The 18,298-nt window shown below is 26.4% G+C and overlaps 3 protein-coding genes across 3 annotated transcripts; 1 reads left to right on the top strand and 2 right to left on the bottom strand.

Moving 5' to 3' along the window:
* Window positions 1–2,621: 2,621 nt before the first annotated feature.
* On the top strand, window positions 2,622–3,368 carry LOC114186547 (glyceraldehyde-3-phosphate dehydrogenase, testis-specific-like). The gene has a single exon (XM_028074482.1). The coding sequence runs from the start codon at window positions 2,643–2,645 to the stop codon at window positions 3,120–3,122; it is 480 nt and encodes a 159-aa protein (XP_027930283.1). The 5' UTR covers window positions 2,622–2,642; the 3' UTR covers window positions 3,123–3,368.
* Window positions 3,369–5,958: 2,590 nt separating this feature from the next.
* LOC114188579 lies at window positions 5,959–6,138 on the bottom strand. Its single transcript, XM_028077150.1, has one exon. The coding sequence runs from the start codon at window positions 6,136–6,138 to the stop codon at window positions 5,959–5,961; it is 180 nt and encodes a 59-aa protein (XP_027932951.1).
* Window positions 6,139–13,728: 7,590 nt separating this feature from the next.
* On the bottom strand, window positions 13,729–16,117 carry LOC114186650 (tRNA methyltransferase 10 homolog A). Its single transcript, XM_028074619.1, has 3 exons — window positions 15,569–16,117; window positions 14,673–15,032; window positions 13,729–14,228 (listed from the first exon to the last, which is right to left on the bottom strand). The coding sequence occupies exons 1-3, from the start codon at window positions 16,019–16,021 to the stop codon at window positions 14,013–14,015; spliced, it is 1,029 nt and encodes a 342-aa protein (XP_027930420.1). The 5' UTR covers window positions 16,022–16,117; the 3' UTR covers window positions 13,729–14,012.
* Between the last annotated feature and the right edge of the window lie 2,181 nt (window positions 16,118–18,298).

Genomic DNA, 18,298 nt, shown 5'->3' with positions numbered 1-18,298 from the left:
TTAATATAAATTTTGAAGAGATATGTATGCAAAAATACTTTGAATATAAGGTCTTTATAATTAAAAGTGTTAGTTTCTTGTAGGAAAAAAAATCATTCAAAATAACATCATTAATATGATATTCCGATAAAAATGAGTCATAATATCTAAAAAATAAAATGCGTCATGGAGATATCTATTAAATAATCTATATTCACTTAACCCATACTTATTCTTAAAAACAGTCATGTGTAATAAAGAAGGCAAATTAATTGATGAGAATCTTGCTTCATATTGGTTTCCAAATTGACTAAATTATCTGCACATTTATCCTCTTCTAAAAATATGGAAAAAGTTAAAATACAAATATTTAATTATGTCAACGCAGCAATTCCATCTATTATTATAACACTAAAGAATAATATTAGGGTTTTTAAAAGAAATTTCACTATAAAATTTATTTCCAACAATAAAAGGTTTTAATATTTGACCACTAGGAATGTCAAAAAAATCTGTATCCACGAGTATATACGGACAAAATCTACAACGGATAGGAAATAAATATTGAAAATGGATATTCACAGATAACGGGTACGAGTATTTTTTATACCCGCTTGTTAACGGTGTGCATACTACCGGTATCATAATATCCGTACTCGTGGATATTCATACCCGTTATACTCTAATTTAAATTATAAAAAAAAATTATTGAAATATTAACATATTGATTTTGAATGAATTATTTTTTTATCAATTGGTTTTGAAAAATCTCCAGTTATTTGTAAATTGCCATCCAACACTATTTAAATGAATCATTTTTACTTTGTTTGAAATTTATAAATATTATGTATTGTATTTTTATTTGAATTTATGGTTAAAATTTGCTATTAAATATTAAAATTTTCTTTCATAAATATTCGCGGATACCCATGAATATCCGTGAATATTAAAAAAGTATGCGGGTACTTGTATAAATATAGATACAGGTACGGAATAAATATTTATCCGATGAATAAAGTACATGAAAGTTATTACCAGTACTCTACCTGCCTCGTTGACATCCCTGGTCACCTCAATAACAAATAGCATCAAGAATCTCAACCTGCATGACTGAATAATATTAAGATAAAAAAAAAAAAAAAAACCCTTTCATGTATTTTCTTCTACTACTCTTAACAGGAATTACCATAAAAAAATCCTATTCACATTACACTCAACATAACAAACGAGAGAAAATTTTAAAAAAGTAAATAAAAACGTAATTGAAGGGTCACATCATATCTACAATTTATAATTTTATATCAAAGAGTAATCATATAAAAAATTAAAAAATATTTGTAAAAAGTAATATTAAAGTATAATAATATAATTATTGCGATTCTTAGAAAAAATAATTCATCTTAAACACTCCTTACAGTTTCCGATGAAAACATATATGATTCGGCAGAGTTACCAATTCATGGTTAATGTGTAGGGATTTATTTAAAATTTTCAAAATTATAGATTTTTAGGTTTAACTGCAAGAAAGTAAGACTATTTGCTTTATTTTGTAATTTATATTTTGGAAATTAAAATTTTAACAACGAAATCCAATCATAGTATTGATTTATGCAAATTTGATTAAATTATTTTTGCTGAAATACAGTTGTATCAATATATTTGGAACAATAACTTTTTTCATTGTTCTTTTTCTCAACCTGGCCTAAATTAATCAAACTTTAAATTACTATATTACTTGCAAAACTTATTAATTAACGTATCATCATGGTCCCATACGTAAACGTAGAATTAGTTATAAATTCAAACTTCAATCAGAATATCATATATATTCTTTGTTCGAGTGGATTACGATTAGATATTTCAAGTGTATATTTGAATTTTGTAAATAAAAATATAATTAAAAATGAAAAAACTATATTATATGATGATTAATCATATTTTCATATAAAAGATTATTGTTAAGGAGAGCATTAAATATTTTACTTTAATCTGGAGGTATTTTGCCTCGTATCCTCCTTATTTTAACTAATTCAAATTTGAGAATTAGAATAATGAACTATAATATGCAGAAAGATAGTGTACATATTAAATATTTTATAAAATTTCTATTTTCTCCCAATATAATTACATTAATAAAAAAAATATGAAATATAATTTTAGTATTTAGTCTATTTTTTAAACTTTGATTAAGTTTAATCTCTCGACTTTAAAGGTGTATGAATTTAATTATTTTTAACCAAATTTTATTAAATTTATTTGACATTTGAAATGTTAAATAAATTTAAATTTTTACATTTTAAAATTGAAAACTAAATTAAAAAAATAAAAAAATAAAAAAATTAATTTTAATTTTTATTGAAATTTAGGAAAAACATACATATTTAACCAATAAAAAAAATAAGCACACCGGTTTTCCCAGGATAAGCATGGTCCATGGTCCATTAAAGTAAAGAAGTTACAGTTGTCTTGTTTCATATGGTGGTAACAAATTTGATATTTAGAGCTGCATATATGTGTGTCTAAGTCAAGTCAATTAATTAAATAATTTCATAAATTAACTCATTTGGGTGGGAAAGTAAGAGATCTCCTTGGCCTATATAAATGTGTTGCGAAGTTCAGATTTCTACAACAAGCAAAAGCAAGAGAAAGAAAGTATTCGGAAAATGGGTTCCAAGAGTATTGCATCCGTTGCCCTTCTCCTCAGCCTCATCCTTTTTCTGTTTTCCATGGCTAGCTCCCACACCCATACTTATACATCACCACCACCACCACCAACACAAGAATGTCCACCACCACCACCACCACAAGAACACCCATCACCACCACCACAAGAACACCCCTCACCACCACCACCGTCACCACCACCACCACCAGCACAAGAACACTCACCACCACCACCACCACCACCACAAGCACAAGAGTGTCGAGAGGTGGGTTTGTGCGCTAACGTTTTGAGTTCGGGTGAGACAAACGAGTGCTGCCCCGTGGTTCGTGATCTTTTGGAGGCTAATGCCACTGTGTGTATTTGCGCCATAGCCAGAACCGTGGTGGTAGATATACCCGTAGTAGATCTTAACGCTCAGGTGGTGCTACTATTAAACGAATGTGGTCATAACCAGACCTTCAGTTGCGATAACAACTGATTCTGTACCAAGGTGCTTGCTCAAAGTTACTGCATAATACTTACATGGATATACTATATAATAAAGGTTCACAGGAATACATAAATAATACTGAGCTATCTTGCTCAAAGTTATGTTGTTGTTGTTGTTGTTATGGAGTTGGAGACTCTTATCTTCTTCCTCCATGCTATCTTTCTTTCTCTTCTTTTGTTAAATACAGTTACTTTCCTTTGTTGCAATAACTGATTTTCCACTCTTCTTTTCTCACTTTCCTATACTGCTAAAGATGTGCTTATTAATTTAGAGAATTTCACAAAATTTTATATTAATAATTCTAAATATAGAGACAAATACGAGAATTAAGGAGAAGATCTTGTATAATATAATCACGATGTAAAGTAATTGATACTCCAAAATATATCTAAGGTTGGTAGATGAGACTTGTATTAGAATGAAAATAATGATAAGATAAGAGATATGAAGTGTTAGTTTTTAAATTCAAATTTAATATTATCGGTTTGTAATATTTTTAAATATTTTTTTTTATTTCATGATTGTATTTGACATAAGAGAGAGATGCAAGTGAAAGATAATATTGTGAAAAATAGTAGAAAGGTACCGAGAATTATTAAAAAGTTATACATATGTCATGATTTAATTTTGAATGTATATATTAAATGATTAAACTGGCCCTCGATATATTTTTTCTCAATATAATGGCATGTCTTCATAGTGTAAGTGGTATATGAAATTTTTGTTTGGTGAGTTTTGTAAGGCGGGGAATCTAAGAAACTATGGAATGGTTGTGATGTGATCGGGAAAGAGTAAGAGTGGTAGAGAATGAAAGTTTTTTTTTTCTTCTGTGGGTGAGTGCCCTGTAACTCACTACTTTTTATAATAAAAAATGTAATAATTAAACAAGTTATAGAAATAGAGAATGCAATTTATTAATATCAAGAATAATAATTAATTTTAATTATTATAATACTATAATTTAGATATCAATTTATAAAATAAAAAATTATTGGTTATTAAAATAGTCATTATTATGAATAAAATATTATAATTAGTTGTTAAATTGGTGAGACTAATTTAGAAATAAAATTCTTTAATAGCCAAAACCTTAGTAGTCAATGACCTATTTATAAACTAATTCATTTGGTAACCAAAAAGCTTGATAGTTAAATTTTAGAAACAAATTATAATTTTGTATTCATAATAGTGACTATTTTAGTAATTAATAATTTTTTATTTTGTAAATTGATATCTAAATTGGTGATTATAGTAACTAAAAAATTTTTGTCACCGGTTGTTAATTAAAGATTTTTCTTATAGTGTAGATGAAAAACAATGATTTAAAATTGTTATTTTATTTATTTAGTAAGCCGTCTAAGTAATCTAAAAATTTTAGGTTCCTAGTCCTACTACTAATAACATTAAGCAGTATTTTTTTTTTACACTTTAAATTTCTTGAACCATCTTCTTTAATTTTGGAATGGATTTTGAAATGAAAACGGTTACATTGGAAATATTGCGGAAGAACGTGAGGTGGAGTTAGAAATTTAAAGACTGTTTAGGCCCAATAATAAATAAAACAAAACAAAAAACATAGAGGGCTTGTACCAAGCCAGCCCATTTTACCAAACATATGGTGAAGGAATTATACACACAATCAACCGCTTTGAAACACAAAATTTTGAGAAAAATAAATACTTATTAAAAGAAAATAAAAGAAAAACATTTGAAACACTCAATTTCGAGAAAAAATTAATTTATTAAAAATCATTTACAATAATCATTTACTTGTTGCAATTTTTTTAGATTTTTTTTAAATTATTTACTTTATGCTGTGGAAATTAGACCTCAAAATCAGGGGAAATCCTGTTATATATTTTTTAAAATAAACAAAAATAAACGTACAATACTATTATTCTCAAAACAAGATGAACTCCAGGACAACTCATTATAGAAAGAAAAATTATATTATCATTTTCATGGCATTTTTTTACTCTCATTTTTTATTTGTGAGATGATTTAGTGTGAATCATTAATTCTTTCAAGAAAAAAGATAACAGTTAACGGTACATTAATTAATAATTCACATTAAGTCATGTTCGTCAGAAAGTAAAATAATGAAAGTAGAAAAAATGAAAATTATAATATTATTGTCCTCTAAAAAATAGAATTGGAAAACAAAAATTTTGTCTTGTATAATTAGATTTAATTAAGTAAACAAAAAAGGGGAACTCAAAATAAACATTGTTAAATGTCTCTTTGCTGTTTCTTCCTAACCAGCGTGGTTCTCGTAATCTCAGAGTATTATTATCAAATGCAGAAAACCAACCATAAAGCTTTTGTTCTTACTTTTTCCTACTCATAATAAAAATAACTGATTTTTCCTACTTATCATTTTCTCAATTTCATCTTTTGTTTTCTTCGAAACACTCTCATTCCTTTCTCTCTTACATTTATATGCAATTAGACTGATAAAACCGAAGATAGGTAAAAAAAATATCAAACTCAAACGGGGATGAAAATCTTTCTAGGGCTTGGTTCCTCTCGTGGAACTGCACGTAGAATGATTGCCACCACAATAAAACCAACGAGGGCATTAAATTGAAAATCTATCAGAATTTAGATAAAAAGGTTCATTTAATTATACACTAAACAAAATACAGAAAATGATACAAACATGAGTAAATTAAGAAAAGAAGCCCGTACACCAGAAAACTAATCGACAGAAAAGTAACTATATATATATGCACTTAGTATGGAACAAATGTCTTCAATCCATATACGAATCTCTGAAGGGCACACAAAATATTACGCAGTTGGAGGCATGATGATGCAGCAGTACTCAGTTGGAGGTGACCACAAGAAATATGAAAAGGGCTATAATAACGATTGGAAACAGCATAAGCAAAGGAATTCCTGGTGGTGTAGGAGTACCCATCACAAGTGGACCAACCAGAAGAATGCCAACAATGATCAGAAATATCAGAACTGAACCATGACCCCATACTTCAGGTTGCTTCATTCTCTCAAAAAACAACACAAACTCCTCTGCAGACTATGTTCTCAAATAAGGTTGGTGAAATCAAAAGAAGCAACGTAACAGTGTACGCAAAGTTTGCGTGTTGTGACCTATATATAGAGTTTGAGAGATGAAGTTTATTGGTGGTGGCGATTGGGTAAAAGATGAGATGATAAGAGCGGTTGGCGATGCCATTGCAATGTTTGGTGTTTGCTGTGAAGGGATGCGACTAACAGTCTCAACTCTCCACTATACATTTCTATGCCAATATTAAAAGCTTAATTACTAATTCCATAATAAATAAAATGGAAAAAAATTTAGTGCTTCCAACGGAAAAAATTTTGTTTATTTTAAGAGTTGTTGATCACGTTATTTTTATATATTTTATTTTACATATATATAAAGCAAGAATAATCGTTTTTAACAAATGCTTTTAAAATTTTTAAAATAATTGTTTTGAATTTAGAAGTTATTATCTTTGATTATTATATTTATTGTATTTTTTAATTGAATTTCAATAATACATATTTAAAGGAAAATTATTAATAGTTACTACAAATAACTTATATCGTGATATAAACCTTTTTTTTATTATCTTAAATCTAAGATAATATTTGTAAATTCGAAAGAGTTTACTTATTATTTTAAATTTTAATTATGCCATATATACTTTATATATTAAAAATGTGTTTTTATTATAAATTTTAGTACAAAAGATAAATATTTATTATTTGCTGGGCTCATTGTATAGAATGCTAATAACAATTAATTATAAATACAACATTACTTCTAGGTGCAAATTTAAAGAGTGTGATTGTATAACTGACTCCAAATTTTTTTATGAATTGAGATATTAAAAAAACTTATATATATATATATATATGAATATTAATATTTTTTAAAATTATGAACCCATCATAATAATATTTTTGTACTAGAAATAGTGTACAACTAACCTTCACTTAAGTCCTTACTCATTTAAATCTGTTCTCGTCTAAATCCGTATTTGGAGAGAGAAAATTCTAAGATAAATATATATAAGAAAGAGAAAAAAAAGTATATGAATAAAATAAAATAAACAAAATTCTCTAGTAATATATATATATATATATATATATATATATATATATATATAATATCTATCATATATCTTATATGTCACATCTTTTCACAATCTCTAAAATTATCAACACTAATCATATTTCATTATGTAATTATATGATTTCTAATATTTTATATTGTAATATAACTTTTCAAATTTCATAAATCTACAAGTAAGTCTTAAAATCAAAATACGGACTTAAACACATATTTATTATAAAATATTATAAAATTTAATATGTTATCAAACTCTATAAATTTACCAAGACATAACGATATGCAACTATCATTCTAAAACAAGATTCATATCTTCCCACATCAATTTTAATTAATAGATGAATGTATTTTATCACGAAGAAGAAAGAAAAATATTGAGATGTTAGATAGTATTAACAATTGATGGCAGTTTTAAAATTACTATGACTCGATCTAAAATTTTAAGATTCAATGTTTGTTCAATTTTTTTTTTTATGATTAATGAGATATCCTTAATAATTTATAATATTCCCTAATATTCTCCATAAATATAAATTATATTTAGGAGTGATTTAAATGTAATTAGCATACGCTACATGACACGATAAAGTTTGGAATTTGGAATTTATTGAATTTCAAAATTATTTCCTCTTTCACAACTTCACCGATTTTTCATGGCAAACGCTACTCCTTCATCTTCTGCAGCCATGAAGTTAGGGAACATGAATACTGAGAATACTAACGGCAACAACATGAACACCATTGCAAAAACTCTCTTCTCTCCGCATCTGTCGTGACGCATCTCCTTCCAAGCTCGTCTATACTTTTGTTTTCTACAGGAGACACTGCACTTACATAGTAAATTTGTTTTTGTTATATAGTTATCTTGGTCTGAGGTAACGCTAAGAAAAAAATTGTACGAAAGGAAACAATTGAAAAAGGCGAAACCTTTTTTTTTTTTTTTCTGTTTATCAATTCTAATTAAAATTGATTGATATGGATCGAATACATGGGATTATATGTATATGTGAAAGAGGGGAAGAACCATTAACTTAAATTGGTTATACATTTATTCTACGGAGAATGATAATTTCACAAATTTTTTTTGACAAACTTTCTAATTAGATATAAAAAATACTATTTTATTATTTTATTTTGATTAAAAAATAAGAAATTAATCTATTTAATTTTATTAAAAGAAACTTCGTTAATTTTGTCAAAAAATTTATTTTCCTTATTATAATCATATATATAGTAACTACTATTTTCTAACCGGTACCGTTTTAAGATTCAATGTTTGTGCGATTTTTTTATGATTAATGAGATATACTTTAATAATTGTTGATATTTCCTAATAATTTCCATAAATATTCTATGTTATAATTGTTGAAATATACAGAAAAAATAGTGTTTGAGATTATTTTTTAAAATCCAAGGACCACGAGAAGAAGATTGGGTTTGCCAAGCAAAATATGTACCTGTGCGCGTCAGACGCAATGGAACTAGAGGAATGTCTATTGATCCTTATACCATTTGAGAAATTTGTTGAACATAGCAGATGTATCGGATGAAACAGAAGAAGGAAGATCCCCAGTAGACGAAGGTGGAAAAAGATTTGTTTGAACGACGACAGCAAATCGAGGAGGGCGATCATGTAATGCATAACACTTGTCAATCTTGTGACCTGACTTGCCACAATGTTCACACTCATGTAATGCATAACACTTGTCAATCTTGTGACCTAGTTTGCCACAATGTTTACACTTAGGACGCCCTTTTCTTAGTTTGTGAGGGCGAGTCCGATCATCATGGTGAGATGCCAATGTAGAAAAATCATCAACAAGAGCAGGTGCATCAGTGTTGGATTTTTCTGGTACACGCAAAAGAGTAGAGTGGATTGAAGTCAAGGTGGGGACAACCGAGGAATCCAAAATCTGATCACGAATATGTGAATATTTATCAGCAAGTCCGTGTAATGCCCCTAACATGAAGAACTTTGATCGTTGCGTGATCTCTGTGGCAGGGTCAGGGGAAGGAGGCAATAACTCATTGAACTCATGAAAAAGAACATGAATTTTGCCAATATAATCAGTCATAGAGTCTTGATGTTTAGAGGCAATAAGATCTGCAAATTCAGAACATACACCATAGAGACGTTGAGTATCATTGGTGTATAATAACTTGGCATGCTCCCATATTTGAGCACATGTTTCGTAGGAACAAAAATCCTCCTTTAAAGAAGGATCAAGAGTATCCTTGAGAACCACACATAATTGAGCATCAATTGTGTCCCAACGGTCATCCTCAGCAGGAGTTAGAGTAGGTGCTTTCGGGGCAAGATGATCAAGATACTTCTGACTCTTAAGCCATAATCTGACGTCTGATGACCATATGGCATAATTAGGGCCAATTAACTTGTCAATAGATAAGTGCACATTAACATAGTTAGTGTAGACAGAAGGATCAGACACGACACTAACAGAAGTGAAAGTAGTAAAAGAAGCGAAAGAATTCATAAAGGGAGGTAGAATAAAGCCTAATCATCCAACGCCTCAAAGTAGAAAACAAAATTGCAATAAGGAGAAACCCAAAAAATTACAAAAAAGACTTAGGACGTAAGGATAAAAATTCAGAAAAAAGAAACTACTGCAAAAATCTCTTTCAATCATGAATCCTTTAGGACTCTTATACCATATTGAATATAGAGAAAATAAGATTTGAAATTAATCTCCCTGGTGTATAAACCACACATAAGATAATCTATTTATAACAGAAAGATACAACTAAAAAGAGTAACTAAAAATAAATAGAAGATATTATTTGATATTATAATTAACAATATCTAATAACTAGTCTTTGACCCGTGCATACGCACAAGTTTTTTTTATTTTATTTTTTTAAATAATATAATTGATATTATATTTATTATTTATATAAAAATGTGTAATTAATTTTTAAATAAATTTTTTTAAGAGAATATTTATTTTGCCATGTATTAAAATATTATTGATATTATAATTATGGTAACCTTTTAACAAATATAATTTATAGAAAAATTTTAAAAGGATATAAATTTGTTGTGAATTAAAACTTTGAATGAAATAAAATTAAATAATAAATAATTTTCTAATAATTTTTGCATGAAAATCATGTGAAAAAAATAAAATGAAAATCAGTAGAAAATTTAGTAATTTCCTGTCGAATTTTAAGATATATTTAATATTCTAAAGATATATTTTTTTACCTTTGTCAAAGTTTGTTATTTTTTTTTTGTCAACAATAATTATGAATTTATGTTAAAAAGAATATTAATGTGAATATTAATACTAATGTTAATGTTAACAACAATAATCTATAACTATATAAAAAGATATATTAACAACAAAACAAATAAAGAATTCAAATAATTGAAATATGATGCTAGAGTAAATAAAAGTAAATTATATGTCTAACTATAATCTTAATATTAATAATAATAATAATAATAATAATAATAACAATAAAATAATACTAATACTCTATATTATTATCCTGTAATGATACAAATAATAATAATAATAATAATAATAGAACAACTATATTCATGAAAAGATATATATCTTTGGTGTGTTCTTTTGTTTTTACAATTTTATCTTTGTAATTATTATTTTTTAAATTTAACTAATTATTTATAATAAAAAAAATTATGTTTTCAGTTTTATTATTTTACTAATTTTAGTACCTATTTTTTTTATTTAATTACTCCGATGTAATGATAAATCAACAACAAACAAAAAAGTGCAAGTAATTGAAACACGATCCTGTAATAAGTAAAAATAAAATGGGTGTCTAACTATAATAATAATATCCCGTATTGATAATAATAATAATAATAATACACAACTACATATATAGAGATACATGGTCTCCTATTTTGTTTTTATAATTATATTTTCTTAATTATTATTTTTTAAATTTAAATGATTATTGATAATAATAAAAATACTCTTTAGTTATATTATTTTACTAATTTTAGTAACTACTTTTTTTAATTCAGCTAATTACTCGGATGTAAAGATAAATGAACAACAAAACCAATAAAAATGCAAGTAATTAATATATAATCCATAGTAAATACAAATAAAATGTGTATCTGAATACTATAATTCAAATAATAACACTAAGATTGATATTAGTATAATAATAATAACACTAATATTATTTAAAATAAAAATACAAATAATAATAATAATAATTATTATTATTATATTAATATTAATACTAATACTAATTATTATTTTTTAAACTTAAATGATTATTTATAATAAAAAAATACATTTTAGTTTTATTATTTTACTAATTTTAGTAACTATTTGTTTGGATTCAACTAATTACTCAAATGTAAAGACAAACCAACAACAAAGCAAATAAAAATACAAGTAATTAAAATATAATCTCATAGTTTATAAAAGTAAAATGTGTATCTAAATATTATAATCCAAATAATAAAAATGTAAGTAATTAAAATATAATCTTGTTTTAAAATTGAAATAATAACAATAATACAAATATTATTTATGATAAGTATAGTACTAATAACAATAAATAATAATAATAATTTTATTAATAATAATATCATTAAAACTAATAATAATAATGTTATTAATAATAATAAATTTTTCTAGTTTTTTTTTCATAATATATAAAAAGATTAATACATTATATGTTGATATTATAAGTAATACTATACTAAAATTTTTACTACTAATAATATTATCAATAAATTTAATAATAACAACAATCAAATATAATCATAATAATAATATATTATATATTAATATGGTTAATAATACTAATAATAATAATAATAACACTTATAATTTTACTATTACTAATAATGTTAATAATTTTCACAATAACAAAATATAATAGTAATAATACTAATAGTAATACTAATAATTTCACTACTATTTAAGTATTAATTTTCGTATATTATAGGTAATAATTTTTTTAATTACTTCTATACCGATAATAATAATAATATATAATAATAATGTTAATAATACCGATAATAATAATATATAATAGTAACATATAATAATAAAAATAATTATTATTGTTAATATTAATATTAGTTATAATTTTACTAATATCACTATAAATAATATTTATAATAATAATATTATTGATAATTACAAATAATAATAATATTTATAAAAATATTAGAAATAATAATATTACTTATAATTAATATTATAATTGAAATCATAAATAAATAAATAAATAAAAATAAATTTTAGTAATTACTTTTTCGAATTCAACTAATTATTTAAATGAAAAGACAAACCAACAACAAAAGAAATAAATATGCAAATAATTAAAATATAATCTCGTAGTATATAAAAGTAAAATGTGTATCTAAATACTACAATCCAAATAATAAAAATATAAATAATTAAAATATAATCTTAAGTCAAAATTGAAATAATAGTAATAATATTAATATTATTTACGAGTATAGTACTAATAACAATAAATAATAATAAAAATAATATTATTAATAATAATTTTATTAATAATAATATCATTAAAACTAATAATAATAATGTTATTAATAATAATAAATTTTTCTAGTTTTTTGTTTTCATAATATATAAAAAGATTAATATATTATATATTGATATTATAAGTAATACTATACTAATATTTTTACTACTACTAATATTATCAATAAATTTGATAATAACAACAATCATATATAACCATAATATTAATATATAATATATTAATATGATTAATAATATACTTATAATATTAATAACAATAATAATAACAGTAATAATTTTACTATTACTAATAATGTTAATAATTTTCATAATAACAAAATATAATAGTAATAATACTAATAATTTCACTACTAACTTAAGTATTAATTTTCGTGTATATTATAGTTAATATTTTTTCTAATTACTTCTTTACTCATAATAATAATATATAATAATATTATAATATTAATATTATTTATAATTTTACTACTATCATTACAAATAATATTTATAACAATAATATTATTAATAATTATAAATAATAATAATACTTATAAAAATATTACAAATAATAATATTATTAATAATTACAAATAATAATAATAATTATAAAAATATTAAAAATAATAATATTACTTATAATTAATATTATAATTGAAATCATAAATAAATGAAAAAATAAAAACAAATTAGTTTTTATAGGATTTAAATTCGAGTCCTTTTGTTATACAGTTTTAAAATGACGAAAAAACTAAATTTTATGGCACTTGTCAATAAAAGAAAATGGATAGTGTAATAATTTTGGTGGTATCTTCTTTTCGGACACATCTTTTACCGAAAATAAGGTTCCACATATAATCACATTCGAACCTTAAATTGCCATATGTAACAAATAAAACATTACTCAGACGTCGAATGTTGAATGTGTTTCCAAAAGTTATAAGTGTAAACCGAGAGATGAAAGGAGTAAAGGAGAGAACAAGTGACGTGGTAAAAAAAAGTAAGAAAAATAATGTAAAAATTAAAAAAAAGGAATGTAAATATAATTGTGAATGAATCCAAAACCCTAGGAGCAACATTCAAAAAGAATCATTCCATTTCAACATCATCGGGGATACTTGTTACAGATCGTTACAAGGCATATAAAAATTATGCCAAATCCCTGTCAGTATTAAGATTGGATGTGAAGCTCTGATTTGAAGTTTCTGTTTTTGATGTTGGCTTTCCAGAAGAAGATCAACAGGTTCGTAAGGATGCTTTGAGCCAGAGACAATTCTAACTTATAGAAGGGACCTCCTCAACACATTTTTTTTTACTTGCCGTTAGACCATCGTTTTGTTCGTGTTCTTCCTCTACCGTGTCTTCTGCATTTCCTTCTGAATCGGATTGACATCTTTTCCGTTGAGGGATAACGGCAAAGAAAGATGTTTTCCAGTCCCTTGTCTCCAAGAACTTGAGTAATATTTCTACCACTTGATTCACTGTAAGAACCTGAAGGCTCGTCCGAGAAATAAGATGAATTATCATACAAAAGGAAATTTGCATATTCTAAGTAGAAGACTACAGTGTTGTCACTTCTCTGATATCAGAAGACTATGCCGGGTAAAAAGATCCATCCAAACATCAGGATCAACGCAACAGAGGGAAAGTAAAGAAAAACAAAGTGCAATGCCATAAGATGTCTATTGATTCTAATCATAGAAATTCCCTTACTAAGCTATATATATATAATGTCTCATAAATTACTACCCAAAACCTCAACCTATTAACAAGTGTAATCTACCCAGTTAAATGACTAGGATATTAATCTCATCCCCAAAGACTAATTTGTAGAGATTCACAGAATAAAAGCTTTCAGGAACTAAAGCAACAGAAGTTATCATACTCACAACGAAATGGTATTGTATTTACTATTTACCATGACAAGAATAATACCTGAGAGCTAGACATCTTCATGAAATTTCCTATGGGGAGTTTAGCCGTTTGTATTCCTTGCTCTTGTGCTTTCTTCAACGTTATGCCCTTCCACCGGTTCCTATCCACCAACCCGCCAATAATATAAATCTTCTTCAAATCAAGTTCTTCAAGAACAATTTCTGAATCCGCAGTGAGATAAACCAAATCCTCCTTTCGATCACACAAGGCTTCAATGTAAGACCTGTTCTCCTTCTCAATTATCCATTTATCAAACCCCGGAATCCGCTTCAATGCACTATCCATTTCCCCGTCGCAGCCAGTGAGCCAAAGATGCGCAGGGGAAGCGCACCTTCCATTCACAGCATAACAATACATAACCTGTAAGTTCAATAACAGCACCATTAACAGATCCATTATTCGTTAGTCAAAACTACAAAGACATGAGAGAGTTTATCCAAATTAGTACCTTGTCTACAAACTAATTTTAAATTGAGGACACCAATTTCATTTTATTCAGCTTATTTTGTTTTCTTCTAATTCTGTTGAAAAAGCTCATCCAAACACGCCTTAGTCAAAACTACAAAGTTCAGCATGAGATTCTGTTTACGCAAACCTCTCCGAAGGAAAAAAAAAAATACTCATGCTTAAACTATTTTCTAGAAGCTCTATTTTGTTAGCTTATTACAGATTTATGCAAAGTTTATTTTCAATTTCTTCCTGTTATATACAGAAGCTTATTCAAACAGTATCTAGATTGCAGTTGCGACTACCTATCGTTGTTATTGCGAGAAATGACGGATAAATGCACCGCTATTGCAGCCGCAGAGAGTCTAAAAACCTTCACAATGTGATTACGAATTCTTTATTCAAACCTTCTCAAGGTGAAATCGAGTATTTTGAGTTGTGGAACGAACCTGCTGAACGAGGCTGTGGATTTCGTTAGGGTTCATGAGGTGAGAAAACTGGAGATCGACGACGACGTTTTGACCTTGTTCTCTCGCTACAGTTAGTCTCTCTCTCTTGGTCTCTTTCTCCAGTGACCTCTTCTCCATTCTCTCCTTGCGGAGGGTCTTTCGAGACTCCAACAGCTTCGCTCTCTCCTCTTCGGAGACGCCGGCGAGGCTCTCTTCCCACTCCTTGCGCTTTCTCTCTACGTCTCTTCGCTTCTGCTCCTTCGCTGCGGCTTTCTTCTCCGCCTTTTTCGCCTCGAACCTCTGCTGCTTGGCCAGCTTCTTTTGTGCGTTCTTCGAGAGCACCGGAGGATCCGCGTCGGTTTTTCCGGCGGCGTTTTCGTCAGTTTGAGGCCTTTCCAATTCCGTTGTCTGCGGTGGAGCGTCGGCGTCTCCGCCGCCAGGTGATTCCGGCATTGTTTGGATTAGGGATTTGTTGGAAACGCTCTCGGCGGAACTGCTCCCTTTAATTTGGTCAGTTATTTGTTCGTAGTTTTACTTCTTTCGAAAATAATAAACTGTCTTTGAGTTAATACACTTGCTTTGTAAGGGTTTTCGAAAATTTGTTAATATTAATTAGTAATTTATATATATATATAGGTTTAATTAATCGTAAGGTACCCAATTTGGTACTAGAGTGTCAAATTGGTACCCGCTTTTAAAAAAGTGTCAATTGCATCCCAACTTTTGAAAATTGCTTTAATTAGGTCCCTTTCAGACAGAGTTGACTAACGCCTAGTCAACGTGCTACGTGTCAATCTGTGGTTTTTTTTTATTTTTTTTAAAAACAATTTTTATTTTTTTTTTAATTTTTAATTTTTTTTTAAAATTTTTTTAAAAAAAATTAAAAATGCCACGTGTCAAGTCCCTGTGTGTGACACATGGCATTGTCAGTGCCACGTGGCATTGTAATGCCACGTGTCAGTGTCACTATCAGATGTGATGATTTCGATTTAGTCCACATTTATGTTTTTTTGTTTCAATTTAATATCTACTTATGTGTATTTGATTCAATTTTGACCTAATAATTTTTAATAATTAAAATATTTTTTAATAAAATTAAAAGTAATTAAGTATAAAAGTTTTAAAAAAATTAAGTATTTGATATTTATATTAAAATTTAGTGGTAAAAGTCATTTTAGTACTTATAAATAGCATAACATTCATACAAATAATAAATTTGGTCTGAAATTGAGAGAAACATTATAAATATTAGTACTTAATTTTGTAAAAATATTTATACTTAATTATTTTTAATCTTATAAAAAATGGATTACAAAAATATTTTAATTATTAAAAAAAAATTGGGACAAAATTGAATCAGATACACATACTTAGGTACTAAATTGAAACAAAAAGACATATGTGGGGACCAAATCGAAATCAATACAATGACATCTATTAGTGACACTGACACGTGGCATTACAATGCCACGTGGCACTGACAATGCCACGTGTCACACACAGGGACTTGACACGTGGCATTTTTTTATTTTAAAAAAAAAATTAAAAAAATTAAAAATTAAAAAAAAATAATTTTTTTTTTAAAAAAAAATCAAAAAAATCACAGATTGACACGTGGCACGTTGACTAACGGCGTTAGTCAACTTTGTCTGAAAGGGACCTAATTGAAACAATTTTCAAAAGTTTGGATGCAATTAACACTTTTTTAAAAGCGGGTACCAATTTGACACTCTAGTACCAAACTGGGTACCTTACTATTAATTAAACTATATATATATATATTTATGATAATAAAAAATTAAAAAAATAGATATTTTTATGATGTAAATAAATGTAAATTAGACATTGTGATGATTAATAAAAAAGTAGATATTATTAAAAATTGTGTTAAATTAATTGTTAAAATAAATATTTTGATGAACCTTTATAATACTATAATAATTAATGATGAGTTTCTTTTTATAATTTTTTATATATTTTATTATCAATTGTACTCTTATAAACAGCACTTGATTTATTATTTATATATAAGTGTGTGTATGTATACTGTAATTAATTAAAACAATAATTTAAATATGATATTATGTTATTTAAAATATTATTGACTAATTATAATATTAGCGATAAATAACTATAAAAATAAATGTAGAATTTTTCTTTTCAAAAGAATATGATAGACATTAAATTAGACAGCAACAATTCGAACTATAATTTAAATTCATACTTTTCTTGGAATACACTGTAACTGCTATAAGAAAAATGCTTGAAATTGACTTTCAGACAACAAAAATGTTCAAAGAGTGCAAGAATTCCTGGAAAGCACTAAAATGTTTGAATAAAACATGCAACCGTCAAAAAGTAAAAATACTCGGAGGTTACAACAATTTTTGGAGAGAAAAATTATTGTTTATCAATTTATTTTAAAATATCACCACACTAGTTTCAACAACTATTATTAATAACCATTTTGAAAAAGACACCGTAAATACGTAATTTTACACTGATGATATATTCTAAGCAAAGCAATTTATCACAAAGTAATGGTTTAAGAAATAGTTTGAGGAACGGACTTTCAAATAAGAAAGCTAGTTTAAAAATGGTAAAATGCAGAAATTCGAAACCTAAGAAATCAAAGAGTTGTATGTGATGTGAGCAAAAATGTTCTTTCAATAAATCATAATCAACTTAGAAAATAATGAATATAAATATTATTTCCCAGCATTAAATATA

The sequence above is a fragment of the Vigna unguiculata genome, chromosome 6 (assembly GCF_004118075.2).
Source record: "Vigna unguiculata cultivar IT97K-499-35 chromosome 6, ASM411807v1, whole genome shotgun sequence".
In the NCBI taxonomy this organism is placed as follows: Eukaryota; Viridiplantae; Streptophyta; class Magnoliopsida; order Fabales; family Fabaceae; genus Vigna; species Vigna unguiculata.
Note: the sequence above shows the minus strand (reverse complement) of the source record. Positions and strands in the feature narration are given on the sequence as shown.